This window comes from Hippocampus comes, unplaced genomic scaffold, assembly GCF_001891065.2.
Source record: "Hippocampus comes isolate QL1 unplaced genomic scaffold, H_comes_QL1_v1.1 scaffold159, whole genome shotgun sequence".
Classification (NCBI taxonomy): domain Eukaryota; kingdom Metazoa; phylum Chordata; class Actinopteri; order Syngnathiformes; family Syngnathidae; genus Hippocampus; species Hippocampus comes.
This window is the reverse complement of record NW_017805742.1, coordinates 1,336,703-1,357,156: the sequence shown is the minus strand read 5'-3', so window position 1 is coordinate 1,357,156 and position 20,454 is coordinate 1,336,703. Positions and strand designations below refer to the sequence as shown.

Genomic DNA, 20,454 nt, shown 5'->3' with positions numbered 1-20,454 from the left:
GCATTTTTGAAAACTGTTACCAATATTGCCCCAATTTTCCAACGTGTGTGCGTGTAATTCTGTCATTGCTACTGTTTTAACTAGTATGACCATCCATCCATTTTCTGAACCGCTTTATCCTCACAAGGGTCACAGGGCGTGCTAGAGCCTATCCCAGCTGTCTTCGGGCAGTAGGCAAGGGCCACTCTGAATTGGTTGCCAGCCAATCGCAGGGCACACGAAGACAATCGTTCACACACACGATGACATCTACGGACAATTTGGAGTCATCACTTAAATGACCCTGCATATTTGTGGTATGTGGGAGGAATCCCGAGTACGTGGAGAAAACCCATGTAGACATGGGGAGATCATGCAAACGCCACACTGAAAACCCTTGTACAAACCAGTCACTGACCGTGTCGCCCCAATAGTAGGACTTTATTCTTTTTCTTTAATATTCATTTGTGACTATATTTACTAAAGCTTTAATGATGGCCATATTACATCATAGAACAAGTGCTATCCAGTGTGCTAAAAAAATTGTGGCTAATGGGGGAAGATCTTAACAGTCAAAAGAACTTTGAGAAAGTTGTAATTTTGCAATATTTTATTGGAGTAAACCTGTAATATTTATTACAAGGCATACTTTCTAGAAAAAGCTGTGATTTTACTAAAATAAGTCAAAAGAATACAAGAACAGTAGTATAATGTCAGGAGAAAGCCACACTTAGGAGGGAAATAAAATTAAGCACTGAAAAGTTGTACCTTATGGGAATAAAGAGGAAACATTTTTGTGAATGGAACGTGCAAAAAAAATCTATTTTATGTGGGAAGAAAATCACAATATGGAGGATAAAATCGTCTCTTGCCAATGTATGAACATTAAAAACTTTTTTTGTGTCATAGTTCTGGCAACACGACTTCCAATACCGTAATGCCACCAACAAACGCGCACTACAAAATGCATTTTGCGTCCTTGACGTCCACTTTACGGTAAACGCTGGTTTGGCCCCGCAGTGTGCGAGTCCACTGACAAGATCAGGTGATCCGAGACGGAGCTACGAGCGAGCCCACCGGAGGAGGGGACACGCACACACATTAACCAGGGGGGCCTCGCAGGCACAATGTCATGTAGCGAATGTCGGCGCCCACCCGGTGCTCCTCATTTCCGCCTCTACTCCGGAGCGACAGCTTAACGACGGACGGACGTACCGACTGACTTAACGGCCGTGTATGCGCGCGCGTGTCTGTGCGTGTGTGTGACGATGGCTCGCTAGGGCCGCTGGCGCAGATTCTTCCTTTATGAGCGATCCCCTTCGGCACATAGCTCGTTCAGCATGGGGCTGTGCTACAGTTTGCGGCCGCGGCTCTTCGGCGACCTGAGCGGCTCCATCTCCAACGCCGCCTCGGACTCGGAGCCGCATCCTGACGCGGCGGCCGCCTCATCCGCCGCCGCCGTTTCCGCGCCGACCCGCGCCCAGGGTGCTCGCCCCTCGGAGGACGGTGGCGGTGGATGCGAACCCGGCCGGGTTCACGGCTCGGCTAGGGACGGCGTGCTCATTCAAAACGGAGGAGGTGGCGGCAAAGGGACGTCGTCGTCCGCGCCGGCTGCGGCTACGGCGGTGACCAAGGAACGGGGAGGACGTCGCCTGCAGCTGCCGCTCAAAAGCAACAATAGCGGCAACAAGCAGAAAAACTGGGACAAGCTCCTCATGGAGGAGAAGGAGGCCGAAAAGGAGGCGAGGAAAGTCAGTAAGAGCATCGACCGGGCCCTCAAGGAACTCAAGCGGGAATACAAGCAGACGCACCGGCTACTGCTTCTCGGTAAGACCCCCGGCCCTCCTCTTCCTCCTCCTCCTCCTCCTCATCCTTCCACCTCCACCTTCTGCTTCTTTTGGTTTTGTGACAGCGGGCAGGCAACGTGGCCTCCATGGCACTGCTTCGCCGGGGAGGCATTGTGCCACACGCGGGCTGTCATCGTTGACGCTGGGCCTCGCACTTACAATATATTTAAATGACAATAATAATAATAACACACTGGAATATAGTCTTGTACTGCACTCGCCGTACAAGTAGACTGACACACACTGCAGTCAAAACTAATTGTGTAGTCTAACATTTAGACTATCAGCAGTATTTTGGTGACGACACTCGATAGTATAAATCAAGCAAAATGGTGTTATTGTCCTCAAAACTTTTAGCCAAAAGACATAATTGCCTAAGTCGTGTTTTCGGAAAACAATGGGGAATGCCATTTTAGCAAGTTCATTGCTGTATTTTGATTGGGTTTGCATGTAACAGTGAATTAAAAATGACGTCTGCGGTTTTGCTTTGAGGCTCGAGATAGTACAACTTAATGCTCGTAAAATGGTATAATTATCTCAAAACTCGACAACTTGTCATATCAGTTAGCTTAATACCGTGTTTCTCCATGTTCTTGTTAAGCCGCCCCAACTCTCAGCCGTGACTATAAATCGTATCATTTAACTATAACTGGGTTATTAGTACACCTCTGCATAACAGGCTGTCCTTATTAACTTGAAAGAAAACAAAAAGGAAAAATATAGATCAACTTACAACAACAAAAATCAACTTTATTAATCATGTTTTTTTTAATCAGAAAAGATTAGACCGTATCAAAATAAAACAAAAATGTGCCACTGCCACCCACTGTAGTGCATGTGTAATTACACATTATTTCAGTACAGAAAAAAATGCCTTTTCCCAGAGACACATGACGCCGCCCCCAACCTAGGTGTGCCTCAATAGCATAATTGTCGTATTTGAATGATTTCGTAAAACAAGGCAAAAGAAACTTTTATTTTGCCATTTTCTGAGCGACTTAGGCAATAATGCTACAAGGCTAACAATATTACAATTTCATTCTTTTTTTTTTCCTCAAAACTCTACAACTTTGTCATTTAATTACCATAATAGTATAGTTGCCTATGTCGTTTCTGAACAATTTTGTTGTGCTATGAGGCTGACAATATTACAATGTTATCCTCATACTGTTATCGCAATTTCTCCAAATATTTTTCCCTCTTATAACTGAAAATGTCACGCTAAATTATTCATTGGGGACGTCGCAGGGTACCATGTCTTTATTGACGTATAATTGTCTCACACCTCACTATTTTGTCATTCATACCATCAGCCTAATAGCATCATTGTTATTGGAGCGTTTTGGGAAAACAAGAAAAAAATACTTTCAGCAAGCACATTAGTACTTTTTCTTTATCGATATAAAAGTCAGTTAAAAATACCGCTTTTATTCTTATAAAAGTATGACTTTATTCCTGAAATATATTTTATTCTAATAAAACACTGCACAGACTTTATTCCTCATGAAACTTACGGCGATGACCTAATTTTTTTGGGTGACTTTTTTATGTTACACTGTGAGGACTTTTTTTTTTTTCTTCTCCGATTACGACTTTTTTCAAAATGTTCTTGGCTCTCTCACAAGTATTCCGACTGACTATGAATACATAGCCATGTTATCTACTGTTGTAATTACTCCTGTCCTATGAGTGGGCCACTGAGTTAGGAAGTGGAGCTCATTACCTAGATTTGTCCAAAAATATTTCCCAATTTGTTTTAATCAGAGATGTAAGTATACTTTTCTCTGGCACATCTGGTTTTCATAATAATAATCTTAATACTAATATATTAATATATGTCATAATATTTCAGATTTAAGTGTGAGGGTTGGCAACAGGTGTCAGCTATAAATATATCTTGATATATAAAAATATATAATTATAGTATTGCGCGATCTATTATCGGTCAAACTGGAAAAACCAAAAAATGAAAGCGCCTCATAAAACTCTTATGACGGAAAAAAACAAAATTCATGAAATCAGCGTCAAAAACACACAAAACCATTTCTAATTATAATTTGCTACAAACCATTAATAGTCGCGCTCACACTCGCTTGTCATCTCCGCATACATGAGCATCACGTGTTATGTATTACATCAATTTCACATCTCACATTTTAACTCAATTTACATCGCTTGTTTGGAAAAAGGAATTGTATTGTTTTGATGGCTGTAAATGTGTTGCACCGCGCCCGCCCTCGCCCAATACAAAACAATCATGTGGTCCCAACTAAATGCCATAGGAATTAGTGGAAGAAAATGAATGTCAGGAGAACAAAGTCATATTTCACGCTGGTCTGTGAAATTGCTGATTTTTTTTTTTTCGGTGGCCGCGTTCTTTTGTGGGTGAACCGGCGATGGGAACAGGAAGTGGCTTTTATGTCTCGGACAGGAAGCCACTTTATTGTTGCTCCTTGGGCTGGGCCCGTGCGGGGGCTGTGATAATGAATCGTCTTCTCGCTCTTAGCACTTAGCATCACCGTTGTTGATATGAATGGAGTTGTGGTGCACTAAGGATGGAGCAAAAAAAAAAAAAAAGAAAAGTTAAAGAGATATCTAGCTAGCTAGCTAATGGCGTCATACTCTCTCAAACTGAGCCGTACCATAACGAATCATAATCCCACTGAATCAAACCAAATCAAATCGTTCCACTTTAAAATCTAACCATTGTCGAATCTTATCGCATCCCATGTATCAAAATACATCTTTTATTGGAGAGAGACACAGCCCTATCGTAAGTCCTTCTGTTACTTACTTTGCTTTCTTCGAAGCAGCAGCAATTATGTTGACGGGTCAACTTGACCTGAGGCTGTTTAATGATTCAGTCACAGTCCATGTTTTAACGATTTGAATGTTGTTTGGAGAGATAAGACACTGATTTAAATTAATTAATTAATAAAAATCATTTCTTTGTGGTGATGTTGACAAATGGACACTAGAACTGTTCAAGGTCAAATTGACCCACCGTCTTTCTTCATCACATGAACCCTTCATCTTTTTTTGTGTGTGTGTGTGAGAAACATTTTAAATTTTTTCCACAAAAATTATGTGAAAACCTTGCAGTATTACATAGATAAATTGGAAACTTTAGAGGCAAATACAAAAATATGAGATGAAAAACAGAAATATCGAAAATAATTGGAAAGTTTGAGGGGAAACAAAAACAGATGGAAAACACACTAAAATATGACACAAAATAGAAAAAAAGATATTCGAAAAAAATACTTAAATGTTACATGAACAACTATCAGAAAATAAATATTTTTCTTCACCGAGGCCACGATAAACGAACCGCGAAATAGCGAGAGATCACTGTACTCAGTTTGATGTGGCCATTCCAACCAGACCTATCATTTTGACAGTGTGTCATTATTGGGAAATCTTGTCACGTTGCTACTGTGAGCACGGTTTCCTTGTCTGTCTGCATGTGTTGCTTCACTGTTTGTGTTCAGTCTGCTACATAAATTGGTAATGATGCTAGTTAGTGGACTCAAAGGCTAAGATCTGTGGTTTTTTTTTTTTTTTTTTTTTTTTTTACATAAAAAAAGGTTTAATTATTGATTTTATATTTAGTTTGGCAGTAAACCTCAAATTTCAGTGGCGATAAACTGCATCAAGCCTCTTGTTTTTTGAAGAATTGTTCGGTAATTGTATTTGCCACTGTGATGGTGTGAAGTGACGAGTCAAAAGGAATGACATAAAAAAAAAAAAATTAAATCACTGCCTCCATCTCCCACATTCAAAAAATTTCATGTTTGATTCACTGAAGACTAAATTGCCCTCGGGTGTGAATCTTGAGTGTGAATGCTTTATGTGTCCTCCGATCACTGGCGACCAATCTGGGGTGTACCCCACCAAAGTCAGCTGGGAGAGGCTCCAGCTCTCACACACACACACACACACACACACACACACACACACACACACACACACACACACACACACACATAGACGGCTCTTTGTACTCTTACCTCATTTCTTTTTACATACGTCAACTTTACCCTTCACAAAGCATGAGTGTTAAGCGAACAATCCCGAAAGGACACTGGACTTTATCTTTATCGCTTTATTGTGTATTTGCACTGAGCGAATAATCAGCCTAGCTTTTTTTTTTTTTTTTAACTTTTACAATCTAAGCTATCAAATGACCGGGTAGTAGTTGTAGACAAGAAGCAGCGCTCTCACCGTGCAATATTGTGTGATTACATAACTTCACATGACATCACCGACAAGACGCTCTCATCTTATAGGTCGCGCTAAATGAAACATGCGGCCAAATTAAAAAGGAACTTCCACTGTTTGCAGTCGTTTTATATAGTTCAATAACCCTCCCTGTTATGTTTGCAGGACAAAATGAGATGTATTAGAGCGGAAGTCAAGTCCAAAATTTTCTTTGCAGTAAGTTCTGTGCCCGCCACCTGTCTAAACATAGCAGTCAGATGAATATTGCATTTGTGGATACAGTATAAGAATGAAACAGAATAATTTACCAGTTTTTAGTCATCTCGCGAGGCTGCCATTTTGTCGCTTGCCGTCACCTGAAAATTACCTCACAGTTGCTCAGGGCTTGGGAAACAAGCAATCACGGCTCAGCTTGTGAAAGTCACATGACCGAGCTCAGAAAACATATATATTTTATAGATGTATGCCTCAAGTGGTCGTGGGGGGGGCGGGGGTACCAGCATCTTTGTGGGTGGGCCTGGTCACAGCTCATCTGTTTTGTGGGTTTGGTCATGTGACACTCACGATGCAAGCCCTCGGGCACGTTGACATCAATTTCAGATGACAGCAGCGGGTGGTGCGGCATAGAATTTTAGCTTCCTTGGATGGCTGAAAATTGGTGGATTATTGTGCTTAATTCTGCTTAACATTTAACATATTAGCTGAAAAATAGGAAATATTAGCATTAAATGGGAAAAAAAAGTATTGGAAGAACAACACAGACATATTTTTAAATTACTCAAGTGTTGATTGAAAAATACCAAAAATAGATTAGCCAAAAATAAAACAAAAATATACCCATAAATATACATATGCAAAAAAAATAGATACAAAAATATTTAAAAAAATATTAAATGAAAATACAATAAAATTTCAGGGAAATTAATTTTTAATTTGATGAAGAATATAAAAAAGAGAAACAAATAAGAAATATAAAACGAAAAACAGAAACTAAAGGCATGTGTCTGGTCTGTGTGTAGTGTGGTATACACTACGTGACAAAACAGTACAGTGATGACTTGTCACTCTTGTAATAGGCTGACTGACGGATTACAGTTTTGAAGTCACATGTGATGCTAATTAGAGGACACAAATTGGTCGAACATGTCCATGTGGTCTTTTTTAGGGTTAGCATTTTTATCCAGGCCTAATTCATGAGTTTTTTTTTTTTTTTTTAATAATTCGGTTGAATCACAATTTGATTGTCATCAGTTAGTTTTCATGAACTTTGTATTTATTTTTACCCTTGTCAGATTTCAATTGTTTTTGTGACAACTGGGGGGGTTTCTTTCATTAATAGAGGGGTACCAACAATTTTGTTGACATGTGCTTAAGAAAAATCCTCAGATATGACTCACAAAAACAAGTCCTACAAAAAAACGCAAGCTATGATACAAAAATACGAACTAAATATTAGATGAAAAACCCCAAATATAAAAAATATTTTTTTTACATAAATAGACTGACCTACTGACTGAAAAGTGGGACTTGCTGTCTAACTGGATGCCTAATTTATACATTTCTCTCAATCCAGCTACTATACTCATGGTTTCATCTACGGTATGTTGCATCACACAAGGCATCTATCTTATTTTCCCGTCACGCACCATGACACATGCAGCTTTGTTGTTGTTGTTTCCAACAGTTTGTTCTGGGACAGTTTTGCTTGTTCAGGTTTATTATGCAGCCATCCATTTTTAGTACCACTTATCCTGTTTGAGGAAATAAATAAAGTTTTGGAACCGTTGTTCATGCTTTATACAGAACTGACAGACTTTTTCCCATGTCTTCCATTTTCTCCTCTATGGTTATTAAAAGCCAAAGATCAAGCCCAACACACTTTAAGGCTCTGGATGCTCACGAAGCTGTAGTGTCGTGTGAATGTAGAAGTGTAGTTAAGTGAATGTTGTGGGGCCATCAAAAAAATGAATCCTGTTTAGCGCAATGCTGAGTTACACCAACATACTACAGTATGTGATGATGGTTGCAACTCTGAACTGTATGCACTACCACATCTTACCACTCGAGGGCAGTATGGGACAGCTTCGTCTAGTAAATGCTGAACGCGTGTTCGTGCGTGCGCATGAGTGGGTGTGTGTGTGCGCATGAGTGTGTGTGTGTGTGTGTGTGTGTGTGTGTGTGTGTGTGCGTGCGCGCGCGCGCGCTTGCGTCTGTGATGTTTTTGCACAGTTAACTTTTTTTACTTTAACTTTTAGTGTATTAGCATTGTGACCGCACTGCCTGCATCATACCTAGTATCTAAAATTAATTTATTAATTGCTATACATGGTGATTAATAATAGTTTGAGTTACACAAGGCAAGCAATTGTGTAGGAGAGAAAAAAAATTCCAATGGCTTATATAAAATCCACCGCTTGAAAACAAAATCACTCACAGCCCACCCAATAGAAAAGAAAAAAAGCAAAGGAAGCTGATAAAAACAAGGAAATAGTAACACAACCTAAAATCGACAATGATTGATCAAATTACGATTTCTTTCCAACTCTACCAGACATGATTATTTTTTATTGCATGGACAAAAGATCAAACTAGGCATAAACCTTTTCTGAAAAGCTGAAGAGACATAACATTTAGGTATATGCAAGAAATCTGTCTATCTATCTATCTATCTATCTATCTATCTATCTATCACACACACACACACACACACACGTGCCCTTGAGCATCATTTACAGCTCAACAACAACGTCTCATGCTGTTCACAAGTCCACTTATTGTCTGTTGAGGCATGGCATCCCACTCTTCTTGAAGGGCAGCCCTCAGGTCATTGAGGAACCCAGAAGGTTTGCAGAGTCTCGAGCCTCTACACGGCGACTCAGCTACATGTTTTCAATAGGATTCAGGTCTGGAGAAGCTGCAGGGCATTCCATTTGAGGTACACCAGTCTTCAAAAGCCATTCCCTGATGATGCGACCTCGATGAGCTGGAGCATCGTCGTCCATGAAGATGAAATTAGGCCCATGTTGTTCATGTAGGGGCACAATCACTGGATTCATAATGTTGTTTGGCGAGTATGGGGTTGTCACTGGACCATTCATGAAGTGTAGGGCACCGACTGGACATACCTGCCCACACTGTAACCCAGCCACCACTTGTCTGATGACCACAATGGCTGATGCGCAGCGCTCTCCTTTACATCCCAAACATCGATGGTGGTCATAATTTCTGCTTAAAGTGATTTGAATTTTATCAGAGAACAGCACTAAGGCCCATTCGTGCCTCGTCCAGCGTAAATGCTCCCTGGCCCATGTGAGACGATGATGCCTGTGCCTGGTGGAGTGGTCAGGTACCCTTGCAGGTCGTCTCACACGCAGACCCCGCTGGTGTAAACAGTTTTGAATGGTGTGACGTGAGACTTGGGTGCCTCCCACCTTCCTTAAACGTGCCTGGAGTTGAGTGGCATTCATCATCCGGTTTCTCAGGGCATTGTTCACAATGTAGCGGTTATCAGCATGGGATGTGAGCAAAGAACGTTCACTTCTACAACTTTCTGTGACTCTTCCAGTCTCTCGGTATCTGTTGCAACCTACTGATGACACTCTGTGACACAATAAGCTCAGTAGTAAGGTACTGTTGATCCAATTTTGGGTGTTGTCTTGGTCTCATGATGTCACAATGTGAACAGCACAATGAGGATGACTGTTTAAACATCAGCTCTAATTGAACCAGGACATTAGTCCATTCAAGGATCAAACGCCTGTTGTGAATTTTGCCATTAAGCTCCTCGCTAGAGAACAACTTGTGCAAAAAGTACTGAAACAATTAACAGTTCTACATGTGCATTCAAAAGCTTAGAGGTCACATTAAGTTCACCTGTAAAGGTTGGAATCATTTTAGGCCCATCCTGAAATTTCACCTTGAAGCCAAATATCCCTAACTCAGTGTGTGTGTGTGTGTGTGTGTGTGTGTAGTATATATATATATATATATAGAGAGAGAGAGAGAGAGAGAGAGAGAGAGAGAGAGAGAGAGAGAGAGAGAGAGAGAGAGAGAGAGAGAGAGAGAGAGAGAGAGAGAGAGAGAGAGAGAGAGAGAGAGAGAGAGAGAGAGAGAGAGAGAGAGAGAGAATTCAGTCGTACTTATTTTAATAAAAACTTCAGATCACAACAACAATTCCCAAATAATTTTTTTATTAAAACCTTTCATGATTTACGTTCATCATTATGTACAAAATGTGTTCCGTTGAATTAGGTAGGCGCTCACGGACCGCCATATTTGTAGTTTTTAATCACAGCAGAGGGCGGGTGTAACGTTCAGATAAAAAGCTAGAGGCGTTCATGAATTACCACGACTGTCGTTTTTTTTAAACTTACCCCACTGTGTGTCGTTGGTTTTACTGGGAGCTGAGGTGCGTTCATGTACCACCGCGATTGTGCTTTTTGAAGGCAGCGAGGATGGTATAAATCCCAGTACTAAAGCTCGTTGCTAGTTCAGGTCAAGGCCGCCGTGCTGTAGACCCATCCCCTCTTGTCAGGCAGCGGATAGAGGCGTCCAGGTTCCCACCCCTCCGCCGACTGGTTTGACAGAAAATACAGCGAGTGACTAAATCGGGGAATGGATCCTGTCGATTCGGACACGCAGGTTTCGGAAGCGCTGCGTCGCTACGTGCTGGTTAATGTACCACTTTAGCGTGCGCGTTCGTTTTCCACCTCCACGGGCCACGGCTACTTCCTGGTTCCACAGCGAGAGGCAGTGCTGAGTTGAGGAGACACAAATCTTGATAGATAGAGGAGGGAGAGAGAGGGAGAGAAAAGAGAGAGGGGCCAGAGATAGCAACGTTTAGCTACATTCACGGACATTACAAAGGCCTCCCCTCTCTCTGTTATTTATTTTAGTTTTTTTTCAACCACATTTCGGTCTTTCCCTTGGTTTCTCGGCTGCTCAGTCAACTACCAGGCGGATTGGATGACGCTCGGCTGCGGCTAATAGCGGAATCATAACGGGGGACGGATTCCTCCCTTCCCGAGAAGCCTCTCGAGAGATTGGTTTCTTTTTTTTCTTTTTTGATGTATTATTATCAAGAAAAACAATCGACCATTCCGTCACCATTTTGAAAGAACACCCCGGGCGTTGCATTTTCTTTTTGTCGGCGAAGGAAGGGCTTTTTTTTCGGGGGCGACGGAAGATGGGTTGTTTGGGCAACAGCAAGACTGAAGACCAACGCATCGACGAGAAGGCTCAACGAGAGGCGAATAAAAAGATCGAGAAACAGTTGCAGAAGGAGCGACAAGCGTACAAAGCAACGCACAGGCTCTTATTACTCGGTAAGACTCGTCTGGGATGATGAAATGTGAGCTAGTAAACCCCCGCTACCCCCATTTTGCTCCTCGTTTATTAGCCAACATGTCTATGACAGCAGCGCCTTGCTAACATGTCATCGGAGGGAAAAGGGGGGTGGGGGGGGGCATTGATGCAAGGCTACCTCCCAAAATGCCTACAACCCCCCCCCCAACTCACACACACACACACACACACACACACACACACACACACACACACACACACCATCATCGCCACCTTTTATATGTATTTTCGTATATCTTTAAAGGTGCTGGGGAGTCCGGAAAGAGCACCATAGTGAAGCAGATGAAGATTCTCCACGTGAATGGCTTCAATGCTGAGTAAGTATACAATAGCCATGTGTATATGGACCGATGAGGCTCATTTTCATGACCCATCATCATCCACTAGCCTGAGGACGCGACACCATGCAAAGCGCCTGCCCAGTGGTTCTTCCTTCCCCAGGCACTGCAGCGCCTGTTGGGCAGTTACATCCCATCTATCCCCTCCTCTCTCTCTCTCTCTCTCTCTCTCTCTCTCTCTCTCTCTCTCTCTCTCTCTCTCTTTCTCTTTTTCGCTCCCCCCCCCTCCCCGCATTTCTCTCACCATGCGTGGGGCCATGCATATGCGAGGATTGGCATGACCATGTCACGCACATGTCAGATTCACTGCTTCCTATTCCACGGGCAGGGAGGGCGGGTGAATGGTTGCCATCGACGAGGGGGACGAGGGGTTGCCTATCGATAATTTGTTTTTGCTGCGAGGGCCTGGCGCGCGCCATTGATCGGTTCAGCACTCGGTTTGCAATCACAAAACAGCAATCGCACAATTGCGTACAGCCGGAAGTCGGATGTGTTTGTTCTGATTTTGAGTTCGTTTGCCCTGGGAAATTGGAACGATTGCCCTCTCAGGCACATTTGGTGTCATAAACAACCATGTTAAATACAGTACAGGTCATACTAAATTTTTTTTAAAATTTTTTTTTTCATGATAAGGTACTTTTGTCTATATCTGCTTTTGTTGTCATCATTTGTCTTGTATGGATAACTTGAAATCATGCAGAAAGGAGAAGCGCCCCAAGCACTCCTGTCATCATAAAAATATTTTAAATCCAGTAAAAGATCTGTTTTAAGTTATCTTGCCTTGGCATGTGTTTGCTTGTACTGATGAAAAAAAAAACACACACAAAGGAGGTCACTTGATGCCTTCCCATGGACTTTTTCATCAGAAACGATAATTTCAAATACCGTAATGGTAACATTTTAAGTCATATTTCAACAATATTTTATTCAATATGCTGATAAAAGCATGCATTATGGCAGGGGTATCCAAACTTGGTCCTAAAGGGCCGATGTCCTGCCTGTTTCCCATCTCTCCTGCTGCAACACTACTGATTCATCATCAGGATCGTTATTTTGCTTTTTGTGGGCTTGCTGATGAGCTGATCCTTTGAATCAGGAGAGTTTCAGCAGGGCGAGGTGAAAAACAGGCAAGGCATCTGCCCTTGAGGACCGAGTTTGGAACCCCTGCATTAAGGAGATCAGCCAATCCCATGTCTTTTGCGACTTTTAAGTTTGGAACTGTGGTTTCCTAAAAAGTTCAAGGTCCGATTCACTCTTGAGAGCATTATTATAATACTATGTTGTGCGATCCATTTTTTTTAACCTCAGCTTTGTACAAATAAACAGTGAGGTTGAGTCTTGATTTGTAAGTTGAGCAAAAACTACGTTACTGACTCACTGATGGTTTTTGTACAGCTGTAGGTTTTAACGAAGCCACATTTGATTAGACCACCTCAATGCTATGTAGCTTCTGGGATTTTTTAAATTCCAGATTTAATGTGGTCATTTTAAAGGATAATTAAATTTGTTTTCAAGGATCCGCCTGGTAGATAACTGAGTGCACGATTCATTTTTCACTGTGAGAGGAGCTGCTGAGCTCCCCTTGAATCCAAACTGGTTCTGTCCTGGCGTCTTGAGGTGGCCTCCAGGAACCAGGAAGTAGCCTGCTAACTCACAGATGTCTGCAGAGTTTTGGCGCTTTACTGAGCAATCTTCCATCACATCCGTCACAGGACGGATGACAGGCATCAACAAAGACACATGCAAATTGAAATGGAAGTACCTCCAGAGGTCGTTCCCTCCAGTTCCCATCTTTTGTCCACCCTGACAACCCATCTGCCTCATCTGGCTCCCTAACCCGCTCACTCTCCTTGTCTTCCCATGCAGGGAAAAGAAACAGAAAATCCAGGACATCCGGAAAAACGTCAAGGATGCCATAGTGGTGAGTTGGCCCGCAGTCACATTTCACCCCATTTATAACAGTTGGTCCTCGGTTTACAAAGGTACCAACATTCAACGTCTTCAGGCTTTTAGAGACATGCAATGAACTAGTTTGTGCACACGCGTAACAATACGTGGTCGTGGTTCAAGATGAAATGCTCAGTTACTGCTGTGCTTCCTGTAGCATCGTCCGCGAGCTTAATGCTAACACACAATTTAAACTCTATAGACCGGCTAACAAAACCAGCATTGCTGTCACAGTCCAATGGATATATCAACACAGACGGTGCGGCAACACGTTTACAGCCGTTGTCACATTCACAGCTATATATTCTTTGTCGTCTGTAAATAATGACCACTATTATTGCATTTTTGTGAGGAGTTGTGTCTGTCGGGTTTTTTTTTTTTTTGTGTACATGAATGTTTGTATTGATTATACTGCCCCCCGGTGGCCGATGAGCACATACCAATTGAAGCTGCACAGTGTATTTATTGAACATTTAATTCAGTGATTCTATCACGTACCACTAGAGTGAGCTCACGTACCACCAGTGGCACTGAGAATTGCTGTCTGAGCTAGTCCATAATTTTCCGAACTTTCCCAGCACTTTAATGGAAAAAAACACAACGCAAACAACAGTCACTCGAAACATTTAGTAGTGGAAAGACGCAGGTTTAATGTTTAAGCTGCTTTGCGATTTATATATTAAGTACGGAATAGAACATGTTCATAAGGTAAGGTACGTCAGACAGCTATAATAGCTATAACGACAATGGCTTTCTCGTGCGGCGCAGTTATGCTCCTTTACATCTGCCACATGAAACAATGCTCTAGCACAATAACTTAATTCCTCTTTTTATGCTGATTTTTTTCCTCTCTCTCTCTCTCTCTCTCTCTCTCTCTCTCTCTCTCTCTCTCTCCCAATCTCTGTACAGACGATAGTGTCGGCGATGAGCACTTTAATACCCCCTGTCCCGCTAGCCAACCCAGAAGACCAATTCAGGATCGAATACATCAAGAGCATAGCACCACTCTCTGACTTTGACTACTCACAGGTACGATGCTCCACGTTTTCACCCAGCATGCAGGTTGAAGTTTCAGTTTTGCCCGTGCGTACACAAGGTCACGTGTGTCAAAGACCCCAAGCCCCCCACCCCTCTTTTCGATGCCGGATGTGCGGTGTGGCAAAGCAGGGCTGCAGATGAGCGCTGAGCTTGAGAAAGACGACTGGGGGTTCGAATGTTTCTCTCTTGTTGTTGTTGTTGTTGTCAGCGGCAGAATTGTGGGCGAAAGAAACTATTATCCACTTGCTATATTCTGATTCTTGATTCGCCACACTTGGTCAGCTTGCCGCTCTCTGTAAACAGCATTCCCTCTTAGTATTTATTACCCAAATTTTGCATAATGGTTGCGTAGTTCTATCTTAATGCATGTTGCTACAGTATGAATACTTGAAAGCACAGGCCTGTATTAATTTTATAGAATGAGTAGGCCTGACACGATAATATATTTCTTTTGAGGAACTATCAGGCTGTACGATAGCATCCAATGTTTTTTTTAATATAATGGTAGTCGAGCATAACAATTCAAGAACATCCATTGTAGCTAGCAAGTAACTTCATTCTCAAGAATATGGAGCACTGGCATTGAAATTTAAGACAATAAAAAAAATATATCTCAGATGAAATAGAATAAAATAGACTCACAAAAATTGGGAGACATTGCGGGAGAATGTATTTTTGTTGATTGAGTTCCTGCAGCGTCCTTGGTACAGTCCACCCACCCTCCAGAATAAAGAAAGGTCCGTTTGCAGCGTCGACCTCCATGAACCAGGAAGTAGCCCGCTAGCCAATAAACAGGTGGATCTTACTGTTGCAATACAGTAATTGAATAATAGTTTCCTTTCATGGTCTCCCACTTTCAAATGATTATAAACCAGTGTGTTTGTATGTTTCTCCTTCACGCCCGCATTTGCAACAGTTCGAAAGCCAAACACCAGCAGCAAAATGCTAAGGCGGCCACCAACATGTTGCTGTTGGCCACACTCTCAACCTTTGCCTCGTCCGACCATAAAACTTGCCCCTGCGAGCAATTTCCTTTGTTTCACGAGGTCGGCTGCACACTTGAGCCTTCTTCCTTTGGCTGCTTGAGCACAATACTGAATATGTTTTTCTTTTCCCTCTTTAGACGAGGAATATACGTCTTAATTACTCAAAGTCCACCAGAAAAGAAAAAGTGAATTACAGTGTGTACAACTAGGTGATATGAAACATTACAATACTATCGGAAAACCAAAAGTACGATGAAGTGCACATGTAGAATTTCCACAGTCATTTGGATCCTTGTTTTCCTCTCCTGTAGATTGGGGGAGGCGTATGTTTGTTCATTTGTTTGCATTTTATGATGAATGATAAACAATATTGTCAATATATTACAATTTATATCAAATACGAAGGAGGAATGATAATCCACACTTTTACGTATCTGACCAAAGCCGCACCCCTTACATGCAGCTGTACCTACTGTACAGCCAGCGGCATGTGAGCCAAGGCTGCTTTGTTGGTAGCACGGCTTATTTATGTTGGGAAGTGTTTTTTCGGAACGTATGTACGATCAATTAAAAATACACGAGTGATGATCACCTTACCTGACGATCCAATGATGCACCAATAATGATAACCTGTAACCCGATAACATGATAAGATGTCCACTGTAGTAACTGCTGACGCTGAAAGGGTTTATCATCATGACATATATTTATCCTTTGTCTTTTAAGGGCTGTCTAATTCCATGCTATCAACTTTTGTTGCTAAACGGAGTTGAACAAAAATCATCATAGCGACGGGTCTGTGTTCGTCAGCCGGGGCCGGCAGACTCAGTGCAGGTCAGGTTACATATGCGTGGGATGCATGAAAAAAATGATTGCCACATTAATGGGTCACACGTTCCGTCCGTCCGTTTCATTGCGCCATAACCAGTTTAGAAATAATAATCAAACATTTTATTAGAGGCATAGTATGTGGCCAGAGAGTCAGTCGGTCAGTTTGTTTTCTGGTTGGTCAGTTAATCACTCCGGTTGTTCACAAAATGTAACTTTTTATTTTATTTTATTTTATTTTTTGGTCCAATATTTGTTAGTTATTAATTCATCTGAGAGATTGTATTACATGCTTTAGTGCTGCTGTTTTGTTTAGCGACGGAGTTGTAATGGGCTCACCTCTTTGATGTCCGTGTGTGAACATCAGTTGATAAAATTGTGGTGTTGTTTATTCAAGTTTATATGACTCGTGGATGAAATGAAATATGGTACAGCCTTTGAATGTTTTAAATACATGTCATTCAGCAAATAATGGGAAAGTCTTTTTATGGATTGATTTTAAATTTTTTTTAGGTATATGGGTTCGCCTACGCATATGGAAACAATTGCCAGCGCCACTTCTAGGCTAGGCTCTGGGAAAGCCCGCATCGAAAGCTTTTGGCCGTTAAACTTGTCGGCAATATTGAGCGAATGCCTGCAAGGGGCTGCGCAGCGAGTCAAAAAAAAAAAAAAAGGGTTAGCGTTTGTCTTGTGTTTGTTTGCCCCACAGCTAGAGTTACAGTGTCGTGTGGCAGGTGAGTTTCAACTTCACGCTAGCCACGCCCACTGCTCTAGTTTGTGAGCGGGTGAAGTTACTCATAGCGCTAGTTGTGCTAATTTTTTTCAGACCGCACGTGTCAAGTGACACAATTACAACATGGTACATTTTGATACACATTATGGCAATTTAAACAGAATTTAAAAAAATGTATCAGACATCCTCCCATCCAGTTTTGATGCAGACATATACTCATAACTTCTGCGCGATAGTGTCTCTCGATGACAAACCCATATTTATGAGTTGTTCTTGTTCATTCTTTATGTAACGATGTGCCTTCTCACAAAGATCATAGTGCCAGCAAAGCGAAGAAACCATAAATGTAAAAGAACGGCTTAAAGCGTACTCGATTCAGATGATGGTTGGATGGATGAATTCAGTTTGTTTTAGTGCGCTTGCACAGTTTTGCCCTTTTGAACAGCGAAGCATAAACTGGGCCTTTCTGAGAATAACAATTAATCAAGCGCCACATTCCACCACCAAATTTATAGTTCTCTTCAGGAATGTAAGCATGTAACTCCTAAATTCACAAACAAATTAAGAAAAATGAATGTGCTCCGCTAGTTTTTTTGTAACTTTCAAAATTCATGGATAGGGCTGCAAGTAGCGATGTCGCTGGCCATTTTTAGAAACATTTATTTGAATAAACCAAATGGCGGCAACTTTTGAAAAGGAGTGTTGCGTATTAAGCAGATGATTGACAAAGCGCAATCTTTTTTTTTTTTTTTTGCTCCAAACATCACAGTTTCAACAGGTGTAATTTTGGATTAAATCATGGCGATAATATTTTTCCACAACAAAACTTTACTCTATTGGTCAGCTTTAGATGGATGAGTTTGTTGGTATCGTCTTTTGTCTTTTAAGAACTTGACCCAAAAGAATTGCTTTAAAAGACGGAAAGGCCTCCTGTTTGTTTAAGGGAGACAGATGTGTGAATTTTTTTCCATCATTCAATTGACTTTCCAGGGGTCTTAATAAAGGGTCTCTGAGATTCTTCCTTCAAAATACACAAAGAATTACAGCACACCGAAGATTTTCTTGTCACTGATTGGAATCACTCAATTTTAGGGATTCTGTTTTATGCAAATGCAGAGTAGGGCTCCTATTGCCATGTTGACTGGAGTCGGACCTTGAACATTGTGACAGACCGAGGGCTGCTCCATGTTGCCAACCTATACAATCCAGTACGTTTTTATTTATACAGCACTCTCACAACTAGCCACTTTGTTGCTATATTTAGCAACTTCTCTGACCCCCGCTAGCAACTCCTTTTCACAAAAGTGACTAGCAGCCATCTAGTGACTTTTTGTGGTGTCTTTTGTGACTACTGGAGACTCTGAGACTCTCTCCAGGGCAAATGTTCATCCCTTCACTTCCAGACTGCAAATGAAATGGCACTTTGTAATTGGCCGTTACCGGCTAATTTAACCATAGATTTCGGCCTTCTTTTGCTAAGCCTGACATGCAGTGTTTGATTGGAGTGAACGGTTTCCCCGCACACAAACACATCACGGTCAGTCGCCAAGACCAGATGCTGAATGATTATCACTGGAAAGGGTCAAAAAAAAAGTGTTTAAGCAAATTTCCTCCTGTTCTCTGAGCTGTTATCAGTTGCTCTGTAGGGCACCTCAGCACACACTACATTTATTCAAAGGCCCAGTGTCACACGCCTCTGTGGAAAAGAGCCCAAGGAGCCTCCAACTGCCAGCAAAAAAAAAAAAAAAAAAAAACACCTTCTACCGTCAGCGCCCTTATTCTTGTACCTTGTACCCGGCGTCCGTGCTCCGTATAGGGCCGCCTGTCCTTGGACTTTGAGCCCCTCCTTCGTTGGGAGATTTGGCAAGAAGCGGCACACGTAGAATGTTATCAGTAAATCTTATTCAGAACAGCTGAAAAGAAAGTAAACATGGCGCTGTTGCCTTTGTGCTGTTGAACGCAGTGACCGTGCTGGTTAAAAAAAAAAAGTATAATAATCGCAAAAAAGCCTAGCGAGTTCATCCTGTTCATGAGTAGGTTCCCCCCACCAAGCGAAGCTAAAGCACTAGTGATGACGTTTTCTTATTTATCTCCCGAAATGATGCCTGTGTGTTCACATAGCTGCTGCAAATTCCCGCAGTAAGATAATTAGCTGATTTAAAATAGGAACCACTTTCAAGTTTCACACTGAATCTATCCATTTTCATTATACCGCTTATCTTCATTGGGGTCACGGTTGAGCTGGTGACTTTGGGCAGCAGGCCTTGTACACCCTGGAGAGGTTGCTGGCATATCGAACGACACAGAGACAAACAACCACGACTCGCATTCACACCCAAGGACAAGTTGAGTCTTTAATTAACCCAACATGCATGTTTTTAAAAATGTGGGAGAAGCAGAGGAAACCCAAGTAAGCGGGGGGGGGGGGGGCAATGTCCACACAAGAAGGCCGCAGCCCTCGATTTGATCCCAAACTTCTCGAACGTGAGAACCACTAGTACAGCGTGCTGACCCTTTCACCATTGCATTTCTGATAAATTGATGCATCCGAGGTGGAATGGTCGACTGGTATTTATTTGCCTCTCTCTTTCAGACAGAACTCACCAAGCAGGACATTGTGCGCTCACACAGCCATTGCGGATTGCTGTAATAAGATAAACAGATTCTTTTAGCACAAAGGCGTGTGGGCAGCGAGTCTGGATGAGCCAACATCACTAGTGGTTGGCACCCAAGTAGGAAGTGTCTGATCAACTAAAACCAAATAGATCGCGACAAGCAATTATCCATCCATCCATTTTTTTAATCCACTTATCCTTATGAGGGTCGCGGGTGAGCTGCAGCCCTTCCGAGTTGTCTTCGGGCAGTAAGTGTGGTACACCCTGAACTGGGTACAACTCAGTAATATTGTTCCAAAAATATAGCATGTATCCCTCATCTGCATGCGAGTAAATATACAACCTCCCTCCCTCATTCAGTCTCATGGTAACTGAAAACAATTTACAACTGACCTGTGAATATTTTCTGGGCATATTTGAAGATGATGGTGCCTGAGATTTCTTTTTTTTAAGATGGCCCACCACTTTGCAAAAATGCACATTACCTCCACCTACAGGACTGGAGTTAAACAGTAGCCACCTCTGATGACATTTTCGAACCAGGCTTTTTACACTTTG

At 42.0% G+C, this 20,454-nt stretch overlaps 1 protein-coding gene across 3 annotated transcripts in view; it reads left to right on the top strand.

Annotated features, from left to right (window-relative positions):
- The first annotated feature begins 982 nt into the window (after positions 1-982).
- LOC109524101 (guanine nucleotide binding protein (G protein), alpha activating activity polypeptide, olfactory type) overlaps positions 983-20,454 on the top strand; it is a 42,214-nt gene continuing 22,742 nt past the window's right edge. The window contains exons 1-4 of one of the 3 annotated variants that reach the window (XM_019883709.1): positions 983-1,806; positions 11,656-11,728; positions 13,616-13,670; positions 14,606-14,725. In XM_019883709.1, coding sequence (XP_019739268.1) covers positions 1,320-1,806; positions 11,656-11,728; positions 13,616-13,670; positions 14,606-14,725 — 735 coding nt within the window. In that variant the 5' untranslated portion in view covers positions 983-1,319. Of the gene's footprint in view, positions 1,807-10,266; positions 11,372-11,655; positions 11,729-13,615; positions 13,671-14,605; positions 14,726-20,454 lie in introns of those variants that run through there. The other 2 variants (XM_019883710.1, XM_019883711.1) reach the window with 2 other exon arrangements.